Source organism: Apis mellifera, linkage group LG4, assembly GCF_003254395.2.
Source record: "Apis mellifera strain DH4 linkage group LG4, Amel_HAv3.1, whole genome shotgun sequence".
NCBI lineage: Eukaryota > Metazoa > Arthropoda > Insecta > Hymenoptera > Apidae > Apis > Apis mellifera.
The window spans coordinates 7,669,368-7,683,312 of NC_037641.1; the positions used below are offsets into that span (position 1 = coordinate 7,669,368).

The following is a 13,945-nucleotide window of genomic DNA, read 5'->3' on the forward strand; positions in this document are numbered from 1 at the left end:
TAAACTAAAAAAAACCATGAAGCAAAAAATTTTCTATTACAAAACAATACAATTACTAAGATTCTTGAATATTTTATTTATTTTAGAAATGCATTAATTACAACTATATAAATTTATTATAAAAAAAATGCAAATATATAAATTAAAAAAAATTTCCGGTACCGGGAATCGAACCCGAGCCTCCTGGGTGAGAGCCAGGTATCCTAGCCACTAGACCATACCGGAGTTCATGTTTATCTTTTTTATAAATAACTTAATAAGGAATAAAATATATTAAAAATATAAATTTATAACTTTTATATTTGTATTTCATATATTATTCACATATATATAATATCAAAATATAGTAGAAATATTATAAAAAATAATTTTATCTTCACAATTTTATTTTTATAATTTGTTTTTTCCATTTCTCTCTCTCTTTTTTTTTAATACCTTCAACAATTGCATTATATTCATTTAAAATTTACGTTTTATATAAAGGAATATACCTTATCACAGGAAAAAATAATTGTTTACTATTAAAAAATGATATATAAAGTTATTATTGTATAAATATTGTATTTATGGTGTTTATTTTATAATATTTAAATATTGTTTATTAAAAATAATGATATTATATTACACTTACATTATTAATATATAAATTAAAAGAAAAAAAAAAAAACGGAACAAAAAATTTCCGGTACCGGGAATCGAACCCGAGCCTCCTGGGTGAAAGCCAGGTATCCTAGCCACTAGACCATACCGGATCTTGAAGACCTTAAACTTAAAATATGTATTTTAACAGAATATAGCATTATTATATAATAGATATAAAAATAAATAAAAAAATGAAGAATTGTTTTTTAATAATATATATTATGATAGTAAAAATGACATATCTAAAAATAATTAAGAAATAATCAATGATGAAATCATTCGTAAAGATAAATCAATAAACCATTTCAATATATACCACAATTTTTGACTCTGATAATCAGTTAGAATAGTCAATTGAAATGGAAAAAATAAAGTCAATAAAATCTATAAAAATTATGAATAGAATATTTAAAATTAGGATATCTATAAATAAATTTCGAAATTTGAAATAATTATTTAAAGAAATATATTGAAAAGATTTAAATTTTTATAAATATTAGTAAATTATTATTTTAAATGGTAGTATAAAATAAATTAAATAATAAACAAATAATGATTTTTAAAAATATCAGAAACATAGCATTATTCGTTCTTAAAATAATTTATTATTTAATAATAAATCATAAATAAAAACTATGAAAATATGTATATTTAAATCCAAGTTATTTTTGTAACGATATAAAAAATTATGGTGAAAGTAAACATAATCGTTAGAAGTCAGTTTTCAAAAAAAAAATTTAATTTTTATTTTGAAATCAAAAGCATTTAAATATAAAATATAACAATAAATATTAATATAATTTTTTAACATTAATTAATACCACAATAAATTTATAAAATAAATAATAATAATTGAATAATTATTTAAATAAAAATTTATTTTAATAATATCCAATCATGTCTCTTAATCAGTATCAGTGGAAGTGGTATCAATCACCAATCAAATGTGATATAATAGTATGTTCATATAGCTCCATCTTTAGTGAATCTATAAAATGCTGTTGTAAATTGTGCGAATCGAATTAGTTGAAATCTTGGAAGGAATGAATCTTAAAGGAATAAATTTTCTTTATATAATTTTAAAATTTTTATTCATAATGAACTATCAGCAATATTTTTTTTTTTCTTGAAAACTAAGTTTCTAAAGTTAGAAATTTTCTAATCAGTTATCTGTAATGAAAGTGTTATAATAGGTATAATGTGAGAAAAGATAATTATTTCATCGATAAATAGAGGTATCGTATAATTATAAAAATTTTGAGGAATTAAAATTGGATTCAAAAAAAGGTAAGATAATAATAATATATTATATATTTTTCTTTCATTGCGAGATTATTGAATAAAAATTTATTATATAAAACATTTGAAAAATGATTATATGATTATAGTATATTATTTTATATTTGGTTATTATTATTTGCATATAACTATACGTTAATTTATTTTAAAAAGAACATATTTTTTCAATAGATTAATTAAATGAAATTACTTTATTATTATATTTCAAAATATGAAGAAAAATTAAAAGTAAAATTAAAAAAATAGGCATTATTTATTTGGTCTTCTTATCTCTATAAAATAAACTAACTTTTTCTAACTTATAAATTTGTAAATAAAAATAATTAAAATAACTTATATTTTAACTAAAATTTTCAAAAAGTATGAAATTCTATTTAAATTCTATTTAAGTAATTTTTTTAGCAAATAACGTAAATTATTAGTCGTCTGCAATATTATTATTGCAATGATGTCTATGTTTAAATTGAACGACTTTGGTAAGTTTATTGTGTAAATATTGAATAACAGTTTCAATTTGTCCGTATTCTAAACCGTTAGCAATGTTTGGCATATAGAATGTTTTTTTCTTGTATTTAAAATTTTTTGTTTTGAATCATATGGTTCTATTTTTATTTTATTTTATATAAGTTTTATTTTATAATAAAATAAAATATTATTATTTAGAAAAATAATATATTAAAAACTTTCAATTGATTTTTTAAATTTATTTTTTATTAATTTATAATTTAAATAAACTAAAATTATTGTTTGAATTTAATATTATTATAATTTTTATCATTTTTATAATTTTTATATGTAAGAAATTTGATTTGTAAATTATAAATTTATCTATACATGATATTATATCAATATATTAATATTTATTAATATTAATATATTAATATTTAATATTTAATATGTATTTGCTTCATTTTGATTATTCGTTAGAAATAATACACATTCTATTTTTTTTTATTTTAGATTCATTTCTTTTTTTTAATAATTTTTTTTTCTTCAAAAATATTTTTCTTTAAAAATTCTTTAAAATGAACTATATCTAGAAATTTTTTATTCACCTGTAAATTTTTTATTTTCTTTATGATTACGTATATTACATCTAAATCTTGATATTTATTTATATAAATAAAACGTTTAAAATTTAACTTTTGTTAAATATATGAAAAAATTATCAATAATCAATTATTAATAATTTTATTTAGTTAAATTAATTTTTTTTACATAATATTTCATGCAATAATTTAATATTTCTATTACTTAATAATTTTATTATAATACATTTTTCATTACAAATTTACAATTTACAAAATTACAATTAAAAAAAAATAAAAATGAAAAATATAAGTTTCCGGTACCGGGAATCGAACCCGAGCCTCCTGGGTGAAAGCCAGGTATCCTAGCCACTAGACCATACCGGAGTTGAAGGAACCATTCTCAAGATATTCTTATGAGTGCTATTAAAAATTTAAAATAATCACAAAACAAATTTATTGCAATTTTGACCAATGTTCATATTCTTGTGTATTGTTCACATTCACATTTGAATAATTTTATTAATTATTTATTATTTAAAATTTTTTTAAATAATAATTATTTCATGTGCCATTAAATATACCATCATAATGAAATTTTTCTGCAACTTTGAAATTTAAAATATTATTATTCAAATTGATTTTTGCTGTATTATTGATGTCCCATTGTTATCGCTTCATTCTTTTTAATAAAATTTGCAATAATATTTTTTTTATTATTTAATACAATTCTTTTTTTATTTTCTACAAACTATTTTATAATATAAGATTTTCTCGAATGCACTATATTATTCTATTATCAAGATTCAAATTCTTGAAAAATATTGTGATTAAATTTGACAACATTATATTACAAATTTAACTATCCAATGGTGTCATTTAAATTTTTTAATAGCAAAATTTTGAATATTTTATTTCATTCTCAAAATTAGTCCCAAATTAATAAATTTTAAAAATTTTATCTAAAACTGAATAAAATTATATTGATGCTGCATTATGAATTTTATAATTCAATTTTAAAATCAAGATTCATTAATTATTCATCTTGTAGCCAACAATTTTCAAATTTCAAAAAATCCAATGAATCGAATGATTATGCTATATATGTACTAATATAAATGTGCTATATTTAATTATTGATTTTACATAAAAGTTTTCAAATAACTTCACACTGAAAAATTCAATGGATCTAGATCATGTCTATCAATTATAAAATAAATATTCGAACTGCATTACACAAAAATAAACTTTTTTATAATGATTTCTATTAATTTTTGTGCATATTTATTCCATATTTATTATCTATAAATTACCAAGTAATTCAAAATTACTTTAATAACTAATAATTATTTTCGATCCCTTCGAGTACGATTCTTCGATTCATAAATATTTCAATTTTATTCATTCATTTAGATATTTAGGTATTCCATTTGTATTTATTAATTTCCCGATGTATTTGAATCTATGTCTATAGATATATAAATACTATAACTATACAAATATTTCAATATAATTATTTAATGATTAATAATTATTTTCGATTCCTTGAAGTCTTGAATTTATAGATATTTCTCAATTTTATCTTTTATAAATTTCCATTAATTTCTTGACTCTGTCCCGATTGTGTCCCGACCATCTTACCATAATTAAATCATAAATCAATTCAGTATTATTTATTTAATTATTTTCGACATCCCGTAGTCACGGATACTTCAATTCTGTCTTCTACAAAATTGAATAATCAATAATTATTTCAGATTCCACGTAATTCACTCAGATATTTCAATATCGTCTTTAATAAATTTTCATTACCTTCCCAAGAATTGAATGTCTGTAATCAGACAAATAAATCAATATAATTATTCAATGATTAATAATTCCCTGTAGTCCATTCATAAATATTTCAATTCTGTCTTTTATAAATTTGCATTACTTTCCCTATTAATTTGAACTGTAACTGTAAACAACTAAATCAGTTGTTATTGATATATAATAGTTATTGAATGATCAATAATTATTTTAGATTCCCTGATTCAGTTCATTGATTAAATATATAGATATTTCAATTTCGTCTCTTATAAATTTCCATTAATTTGAACGTGTATATAATTAGATAATCAATTATATTGAATAATTATATATCAATGATTGATATTCATTTTTGATTTCCCATTGTTCACTTGGAGTAGACAATTTATTCCAATTCCATCTTTTATAAATATACATTAACTTCTCGAAGTATTTGGACTTATAATTTAACTAGACAAGTAATTGTTTATTTATAATTAATAATTATTTTCGATTCCATTTCATCATTAATAGGCCATTTATTTATATATTCCAATTTCATTATTTATAAATATATATTAACTTCTCGGTGCATTTGGACGTATAAATAATTAGACAAGTATTCAGACAAATAATTCAGCATTATTTATTTGTGGCTAACAAATATTTTCGATTCTGTTTCGATATATTTAACTTCTATATTTTATATATCATCGATTAGAAATCGTATTAGAAATATCTTTTTTTCTTTTTGAATTTGACTTGTAGAATTTCTTCTACAATTTATTAAAAAAAAAAAAACATTATTCTATCATTATTTTTTCATTTGATTTATAAAAAAATTTTTATAAAAATGCAGATTTTCTAATAAATCTTAATTCATGCCAATTCCGAATTTTAAAATTTCTTAAATTTATGAATTACATATTATAAAAGAAAATAATTATCCAAAATCACTAACAAATATTTTCGATTCTGTTTCGATATATTTAACTTTTATATTTTATATATTATCGCTTGTATTAGAATTATCTTTTTTTCTTTTTGAATTTGACTTGTAGAATTTCTTATAAAATTTTTCGTGAGTTTGATCCACATTCTTTAAATTCACGAAATACATTTTGTTGTGTTATCATTATTTGTCTACAATTTATTAAAAAAAAAAACATTTTATTATTCTATCATTATTTTTTCATTTGATTATAAAATATATATATATATTATTATCAATATATATATATTGATAAAAAAATTTTTAAAAATGCAGATTTTCTAATAAATCTTAATCCATATCTGCCAATTCCGAATTCTAAAATTTCTGAAATTTATGAATTATATAAGAGAATTAAATAATATTATAAAAGAAAATAATTAAAAATCAACTGATTTTAGTAAACGTTTTACTATTGAATATACTTTTTTTCTATTTTATAAATAAATTTATGAGATGTTCATTTTGCACAATGAATTATTTATATATGTTTGAAATTTGTTATTATATTTTAAAACATAGATTTACACTCCACACAATATATAATGGCAAAGATTTTGTTTCAGATTTTTTTTCAATATTGACTGAAACGAAAATTTCTATGATATTTTTGAAAACATGGGAATACTTTTTTCTTATTCCCTAAAAAGTTAAATATTAATCATTCCGATGTATAAAATTAAGATTTTTTTTTTTTTAAATGAAGTTATTCAATTAAATTTCTCAATGGATGTTAAAAAAAGAGAATTAGAAATGTTTTATTGAAAACTAACATAAGAAAAAAAAAAAGTAAAAATAAAAAATTTTCCGGTACCGGGAATCGAACCCGAGCCTCCTGGGTGAAAGCCAGGTATCCTAGCCACTAGACCATACCGGATTTTGATGAACTTGTCCATTAAGTTTCATCACGTGATATTCAGGCTCAAAAAACGCCATATTAATATAAACATATGTAATTAATAATCTTTCAATTGTAAATAATTGTATAATTAATTACAATTATCTAGTTTAATTATTGATTATTCATCAACTCATAACTAAAACATTATTTAATAATATACAGATATAATATGCATAAGAAAATGTTCTTGAAAATAATAAATTTAATTTAAAAGAATTATATAAGAACTTATAAAATATAAAAATAAAAAATTACCATTGTTTATTACCACTATTAATGTTAAAAGTATTTTTATAAAAAAATAATACTATAACATTAAATATATATTATATCTTTAAATATTTTCAAATAAAGGTAATGCTTTTTTTCTGAAATGGAATTTTTAAATTTACGTTTATATCTTATTAACACATATAGTATAATATTTATTTTGTCTATAGACTGGCAATTCTGGACGTATTGTCGTCATAATGCTAACAGGTCAACGAGTGGAAGTTACTTGTGATCCTCAAAAAGTGACTGCTGGTGATTTGTTTCAGGTAATTTTTAAAAAAATTTTTTTAAAAATCTCACGAAAAAAAAAGAAAACTATTTATTTAATGAAATTGATTTTAACTAGTTATTTTTAACGATTTTTATTTATAAAAAATTTAATAAAAATCTATAAATTGAATCATATCGTATGATCTGTATTTCAATGATGAAAAGTGATGGAAAGAGTTAAAGTTGAATGGAAAGTATGAACTGGCGAGAGTGTTCCTTGATGATAAGAGATTCAATTTGCTTCCTATTATTACTTTGAATCACATATACCGCGTCATTGTTATTTTTTACTAATTTTGATTGCAATTTATTTTTCGACACCGGGCATTCTTCGTTAAAAATATACTTATAAATAGAATTTGAATCATCGTTTTGTGAATCGTCGAGTACATGTCGAATGTCACGGTACGAAGACCCAGGCGTGGGTGGTTATTCATGAGACCACAAATTCCGGCGTGAACTCATGAGAAACTCTGGCATTCTGCCAAGGTTAATCGTTATATATGACAAATCCACAAACCATGAGTTATGCAATACCGTTCCCATTAACGTGCCCATAAACTGAAACAAGCATTTTAATCGATACAAAAATCTATGGCCCCATAGAAAGAACAATCGATCCCTTCTCTCCGATATAATCTTGAAAAATTTTTTTCTACAAAAATATACAGCAAATTTCTATTAAAATTGAAACATAATCTTACACATTTCCAATCTAAATCTAAATAATAAAATTTATCGTTTAATATTTTTAAAATTTTAAATATATTCCATTTATAGATAATAAATACACATAATTCATTTCAGAATATTTCTTATAAGAGATATGATTTGCAATTATAATGTACAATTAAATTATTCATTTAATGAATGTGATTTGCACGCGCACGATTTTAATCAAATGGTACATCTTTTATAATTATTGTATCATAATGAATGGTTCCAGGCTATCATGCAAGCTGAAAGTCTCGACGAAAACTTTACTCTTGGACTGGCGGTGTTATTGGCTGGTGATTTCGCGATTTTACCTCCCGATACTAAATTGAACAAAGTCGCTCCCCCAGGATGGTTGAGCAGTGGAAAGAGCAAAGGACTTTTGGGTCTTCCGACCAGTTTTATGCTATATCTGAGGCTTAGGTTCTTTTTACCTTCTCTACGTGGTGTAAGGTATATCTAACTTTATTCACAATTGAAAAGTGTTATTTATTACAAACATATCGAACACGTGGATTTTGATGAAACTTACGATAAGAGACATTTCTCGAAAAAATATTCGATATCTATCCTAGTTAAGAATTCTTCTTAAACTTTCAAATGAAATTCAACATGTCAACTTTTTTTTAATAATTACTTTTCTCAAATCAATGATAATATATTTATCACTTTATGTATTATTAATAAATTATTTTTATATATACAAGAATCGATAAATTGCGAATTATGAATCTGTTTAGGAGTTGGATATCGAAACATTTATTATATTTGCAAATACGACGGTGTATATTGGAGCAACAGCTGGTCTGCCCGTATTCCGAGTTAATTAATCTGACTGGACTCGCTCTTCAAGCTGAATTTGGAAATTATAACGTGAACGTGAGTAAATTCGAGATTTATTAATTTTAGAAATATCGATCAAATGTTATTAATGTTATTAAATGTTAAACCATCTGTTGATAAAAAACACGTACATATGTGTACGAAAAATAAAAAAATAAAATAAAAAGAAGCTTTATAGATCGTTAATTTTGTTTGATGTGAGTTTATAATCGTTGATATTTTATATAAAATTAATATAATTTGATAATGATCAAAGAATCAAATTTTTTTTAAATGGAATAATAAATCTTTTTCTTACCTTCTAATAAAATGATGTACAATTAGATCAAATATCATTCAAGCACGTTAACAACTTATTATTTTTGTCCATAAATATTTACACATTGTTAAAACAAGAATAGTTATATTCTTATAAATTATATTATATAATCTATAAATTACGTTATAAATATTAGATTGTTCAAATAAAAAGTTTTCATTATCTCCAATTTCTTAAAACTTAAATTTTCATTAAAGAAAATCTGGAAAATTGAAATATATGAATAATCGTTCTTGCAAAAACAACGTGAATTATACGATTAACATTTAATTGGATCAAAAAATAATCATTTACCTTTAAAAACGTTATGAATAATATAATTTTCACCATAAACAAAACTCATATCAACTTTCTTCGTTTGTAACCCAAGCTACGAGTTAAATACCATAATAGCTACATATTGTTCACTAGCACATTGCGAACTAATTACCATATTTATAGATGGGAACATATGTTTGAACACATTACAAAGTCGTTGAATGTTTGTTTTCGTTCTATACGACATAATTACATAGGATCATACCAATAATACGACACGAAAATATTCGATTTATTTTTAGAAATAATCTACCTTCTATGAATCATCATTTTCCTTAGCTAATAAAACATTTTAATATTTTCAACAATTGCAAAAATAACTCTATTTACAACAAAAAAATATACATATATCTTAATTATATTCGACTTAATACGAATCTTATATACAGAACTCATTTTATAATTTTCTTTTCTAAGTTTAAAATAAAATAATAATAATAATAATTCATTCGAATAATCAAAATCTTCGCGAAAAGAAATCACGAAAGAATCATTTCGTTTTCGAGACTCGATATAACAGATCTGATATTATCTTGTCTCTGGTTTTCAGGAGCACGGTTGCGGCGATTATTTCCTCTTAGAGCACTACATCCCGGAATCGTTGATCCTGAACGTGGACCAGCACCAATCTCGGGTAAACAACGAAGGGCCGGAAGCGCTTCGTGCCCGCCTCCATCAAGCCCATCGCGACAGGCGGGGCCTGGATTCGAACAAGGCCGAGGAGATGTTCATAACTCACGCGCAAACGCTTCCGGATTACGGGTCGCATTATTACATAGCGACGGTGGACTCGAAGGAGTTGGAGAAGGTGATGGCGCAACAGAAGAGGAGGAAGGCGGCGGATAATCGCGACAATTGCGAGGGATTGATCGATTCCAGTGAGAATATCTACGGCCAAGATACGGCCAGGTCTCAAGAGTATCAGCTTCGCGGCCGAGTCGAGGTATCTCGATTAGGATCGTGCGAGAACATCCCGAAATCGTCGTACGACGAGAGGAAACCGACCGGTTTGACCAAGAGCGCGACCACCAACGACATCTACGGGGCTCACAAGTCCAAGTATCATCGGGTCGATTCTTGCAACAATAATCACAACATCAATAACGTGAACAACGGTAATAATCACGGAGGGAAGAGCGGGAAAGGTGGGAAGAAGAAGAGCGAGAGCAACGTTTGGTTGGCAATCCATGCTCACGGTTTGAAGTTGTTCGAGAGAGGCGGTGAGCCCAGGGAGAGGGTCGAGTTGGCGCAGTTTCAATGGAAAGACATTCAGACGTTGAGTTACAGTAAAAGCTGCCTGGTCGTTTACAGCAAGGTGAACGGGAAACGGTGCAAGTTCAAGCTCAGAATGGATCATAGAAAGTAAGGGCTTTGATTAATTGTTGAATATACATATAACGATATCACGTAGGCTTTAAGTATATTTGTCGAGTGTTTGAATTATTTGCTCGAGACTATTTCTAAGATTAAATCCAATTAGATGGTATTAAAACGGAATAAGATAGTATCTATCGTTGAAAAGCTAAGACAGATTCGAAGACAGTCGATTCAAGTTTGCGCATTCGAATGGAATTTAAAAGTGGATTCGTGGATCCAGGTATGTAGAAATAAGCTTCGAGTTTCAAAGCTATTTTCGTTTTGCAGAAGTTACTTCGCTTTCAAGCTCACTTCTCTGCACCATCAATTCTTCTTAAGGCTACGATCCGAGCTCACGTCGTTACAGGGACTCGCGAAAGGTACGTCTTAATTTTCATATTTTTCCGAATACTTGTCTTTCTCCACCAAATAAATATTCAAATCTCATAGACAAATCGAGAGTACAATCGATATATCAAACGTAACCACCGATATTCTAAACAAAATAAAATATTTTCCAGAATTCGGTGTCCCTATGACGGTGGAAGCAAAGCCCTCGCCATCGAAATCGAAGTCTTACGACAGTAAAACGAAGATAGCTATAGCGAACACGGTGAAGAACGCGCAATCGAGGCCTAATTATTCGACGCAACTGGAGGAATATCAGAACAAGGAGAACGAGAATCCCCAAAAGGACGCGGTAATCTCTGTCCCGAAAGCGAAGGATGTTATCCGCGAGCCTGGTTTCTACTCCTCTGAGGAGGACGCGCTTTACGCCCAAGTGAACGTTCGATTGGAGCCGGAGGGGGAGTCTCGCGACACGGAAGACGAATCGGAGAGAAGTTTAACGAGCCCGAACGAGCCCCTCTCGATCGACGGGAAGGGATTGAAGAACGACGGGAAGATCTACAATTGTCCCAGGATAGAATTGGAGACCGAGACCGAGTGCGGTTACTCGCTTCCCAAGATCGTCTCCTCGTCCAACGACGTGGATCAGTTGGAGAAGCCTGACAACAATCCCGAGGAGTTGTATGCGGCGATCAACAAAGTTGGAGTCTCGAGGAAAAATGAATTTCCTGTCCCGGACGAGGTGTGGGACGTGTCCGATGTGAAGAAGTCGTTGCACAAGGTGTGGAGAGAAACTTTTCCTTTATTCGCTAATTTTTCCTTCTTCTTCTTTCTCTTCTATAAACTTTTTATCATTTTGAATCGAATGTTGGCAAAAGAAAGGTGTTTGAGAAACTGTTTTCTCGTCGTAGATGAAGACCTCGAGTTTACCGAATTACGGAACATCGAGGCAATCGGGTGGTTACCGAACACCGAGTTTACCACGTCGGCTAGGGGTGAAAATGGGAACGCGGGCCATCTACAGCAGCCTCGTGCAGAAGGACACCGCTCTTACCGACGACATCGAGTCCCTGTCGTTGAAATCAGACACCGAATCCTCGATTCAATCGTTATCGGCGCGATCCGCGGAATCTCCCCTACCGGAAGCATACGTGCTCAGTTAGTAACACTTTTCAAATTTTCAATCGTTGGTACATGTTATCTACCACATCGTTTCGCTCGATAATTGGATTGGATACGATGTGTTATGTAACAATTTCAAAATTAAAGATCAACGTTAAAGTCGAGGATCGATCGTATTATCCGATTTATTCGACGATTTCAAATTTCCAACAGACGCCGATATCCGCACGGACGACGAGACGTTCCGCGTTCCGGAGGACGAGTCGATGTCCGCATCCTTGGCGGCTCGCCTCGAGGAATTGTCGTTCGCCGAAGAGCGAATCCTGCAGACGATCAAGCTGGAGAGAGGCCACGGTGGCAGCATAGGGTTGCAAGTGACAGAGGGTAACGACGGTGGCGTTTACGTGCAAGCGGTGTCCGTTGGAGGATCGGCCGATATGGCCGGAAACGTGAACAAAGGTAAAAAGGTATTATATTTCGTCATTTCTCATTACTCGTTGTATTAATTCGACGAAATTTATTGGCCGCAGGCGATCGTATCGTGGCGATAAATGGGCAGAATTTATTACATTTGCGGTACGAGGACGCTCTGAAGATGCTGCAGAGCTCGTCCGATACGATCGAGCTGGTCCTCTCCCAGCCAACTTCCCGGAAAAACGCGACCTCCAGGCAGAATCACGAGCAACCCGCGGAAAATAATTATTTGAAGTGAGTGTCGTAAGAAAATTTCTCTTGTTATTACTTCCTTGATCCTTTGTTATTTTTTTATGCATTGTAATATTAATTATTTCTGGAATAGAAATGAATTTATTTATTTATTACTTAATAAATGTACAACGATTATATAATTTGTCTCTAATTATGAAATTTTGTATAGTGAATTTTTGTTTATGCTTCACTTTATTTTAAATTACATATACTTTTTCGTTAATATTCCGTTTCTCCTCCACGTGAAATAATTTCAACAAAGATTAGAGGAAAATTCTAAGTGATGTAATAGCAATGCAATAGTTTTAGAAACTATTATGCTCGTGTTACGAAAGGAATGTTGATTAAACTGTATACGATAGAGAAATTTGAAATTTTCTAAATATTCTGAAATTTTAATCCTAGAACGTGATAAGATAAAGAAGAATAAAATATGTTCGAATGTACCCATCATAATCGATTGTATACCATTATTTAAAACAGACATATAAGATTGAATCGAAACGAATATAAAGAACGATAATTAGATAGTAGAAAAGGTGGAGAAAGAGGAGAATAACGAGTTTAAACAGGATGCTTATTGATTTTCTCTGCAAACGTTAAAAGTGCGCTTTCATTGGTCTCAGTGACATCAGATTCGACGTGTCCTCGGAAGCGGATACATCGAGCATGACAAACAAATGGCTCGTTCAAAGGACCACCGACGTCGCATCGGTGCAAAACACCTCGAGCGCGTATAGCAGTGCCGCATCGAGTGCAATGGGTAATCACAATGCAAACAGCCTATACATGGCCGATCTCGTCGATAATGGTGCGCTTAAGTCTGCCAGTATGCTGCTCAGTATAGAGGACTTTGACGTCAGCAGGACGAGTCGTCAAGTTTTTATTTAATCAAGTTGATATAATCAAGTTAGTATCCATTCCATTCCACCATATTTTTTCATCATAGAAATTTTATCATTGCATTTTAAATTCTTGTTTAGTCAAAGATTGAAGATCAAAATATTTTATTACGGATGTAATGA

At 27.8% G+C, this 13,945-nt stretch overlaps 1 protein-coding gene and 4 non-coding genes across 7 annotated transcripts in view; 1 reads left to right on the forward strand and 4 right to left on the reverse strand.

Moving 5' to 3' along the window:
• The window catches only part of LOC100577492, a 94,796-nt gene that overhangs the window by 79,454 nt on the left and 1,397 nt on the right, over positions 1-13,945 (forward strand). For all 3 annotated transcript variants that reach the window (XM_006562687.3, XM_006562684.3, XM_006562686.3), the window contains 10 exons: positions 7,090-7,188; positions 8,139-8,359; positions 8,647-8,785; positions 9,937-10,748; positions 11,031-11,122; positions 11,264-11,871; positions 12,002-12,248; positions 12,426-12,671; positions 12,743-12,920; positions 13,547-13,829. In XM_006562687.3, coding sequence (XP_006562750.2) covers positions 7,090-7,188; positions 8,139-8,359; positions 8,647-8,785; positions 9,937-10,748; positions 11,031-11,122; positions 11,264-11,871; positions 12,002-12,248; positions 12,426-12,671; positions 12,743-12,920; positions 13,547-13,811 — 2,907 coding nt within the window. In that variant the 3' untranslated portion in view covers positions 13,812-13,829. The remainder of the gene's footprint in view (positions 1-7,089; positions 7,189-8,138; positions 8,360-8,646; positions 8,786-9,936; positions 10,749-11,030; positions 11,123-11,263; positions 11,872-12,001; positions 12,249-12,425; positions 12,672-12,742; positions 12,921-13,546; positions 13,830-13,945) is intronic.
• Positions 154-225, reverse strand: TRNAE-CUC. Its single transcript has one exon. It is a non-coding gene; the product is annotated as a tRNA-Glu (tRNA).
• Positions 681-752, reverse strand: TRNAE-UUC. Its single transcript has one exon. It is a non-coding gene; the product is annotated as a tRNA-Glu (tRNA).
• TRNAE-UUC lies at positions 3,285-3,356 on the reverse strand. The gene has a single exon. It is a non-coding gene; the product is annotated as a tRNA-Glu (tRNA).
• On the reverse strand, positions 6,554-6,625 carry TRNAE-UUC. Its single transcript has one exon. It is a non-coding gene; the product is annotated as a tRNA-Glu (tRNA).